At 36.1% G+C, this 678-nt stretch overlaps 1 protein-coding gene across 1 annotated transcript in view; it reads right to left on the reverse strand.

Moving 5' to 3' along the window:
• Nucleotides 1–93, reverse strand: part of LOC119592882 — a 10,873-nt gene extending 10,780 nt beyond the window's left edge. Inside the window, exon 1 of the mRNA XM_037941776.1 lies at nucleotides 68–93. Coding sequence (XP_037797704.1) covers nucleotides 68–93 — 26 coding nt within the window. The remainder of the gene's footprint in view (nucleotides 1–67) is intronic.
• Nucleotides 94–678: the final 585 nt, after the last annotated feature.

Consider the following 678-nt stretch of genomic DNA (forward strand, 5'->3'; position numbering starts at 1 on the left):
CATTTAATATTTGAAAGTAACGCAGATAAATAGATTAAATCACTCTCTTTAAACACCGATAACTTACTTCCGCTTAGAGCCAATCAGAACCATATTCCAGTTAATCAAACTACATTATCGGATGAGTAGTCGACCTAACGGGATTCTTGTATCCTGTATCCACATTCTGCAAAGTCTGCTAAAAACGTCTCAACCTTTTATTTCAGCTGCTGATGTCTAAGGCTTGGGTTGAAAGGACGTGCTACTCCTACTGACACTGTAATGTGTTCTCGTCGAAAATGCCAGTGCCGATGCGTTTCTTTTAATGTTGTGTTACTGTACTGCGGGTTTTTTTCACATTTTCCCCTCTTTCTCCTTTATTTCCTTTATATTTATTTATTCTTTATTCATCATCATCATCTCTTCTCGTTTTATCTTACACAACATATGAATTCATTTCTGTTAAAGGAACAACGAACTTTAAAACCGATCTCCACACAAAATGAAATATCTAATACAGAGTGTAATGCTACTGTTCGCCGGGCAATATTTAAAAACAAAACAACACAAACAAAGGCAACTTTAAGAACAATCGACCCTCGCCGTGCTCTGATCTGCTAACGAAACTGTGTACAATTTTCTGTTGACTATTGTTGGGGTTATACATGAATATATGATAACAACACCGAAGTAAAATCT

Source organism: Penaeus monodon, chromosome 31 (genome assembly GCF_015228065.2).
Source record: "Penaeus monodon isolate SGIC_2016 chromosome 31, NSTDA_Pmon_1, whole genome shotgun sequence".
NCBI lineage: Eukaryota > Metazoa > Arthropoda > Malacostraca > Decapoda > Penaeidae > Penaeus > Penaeus monodon.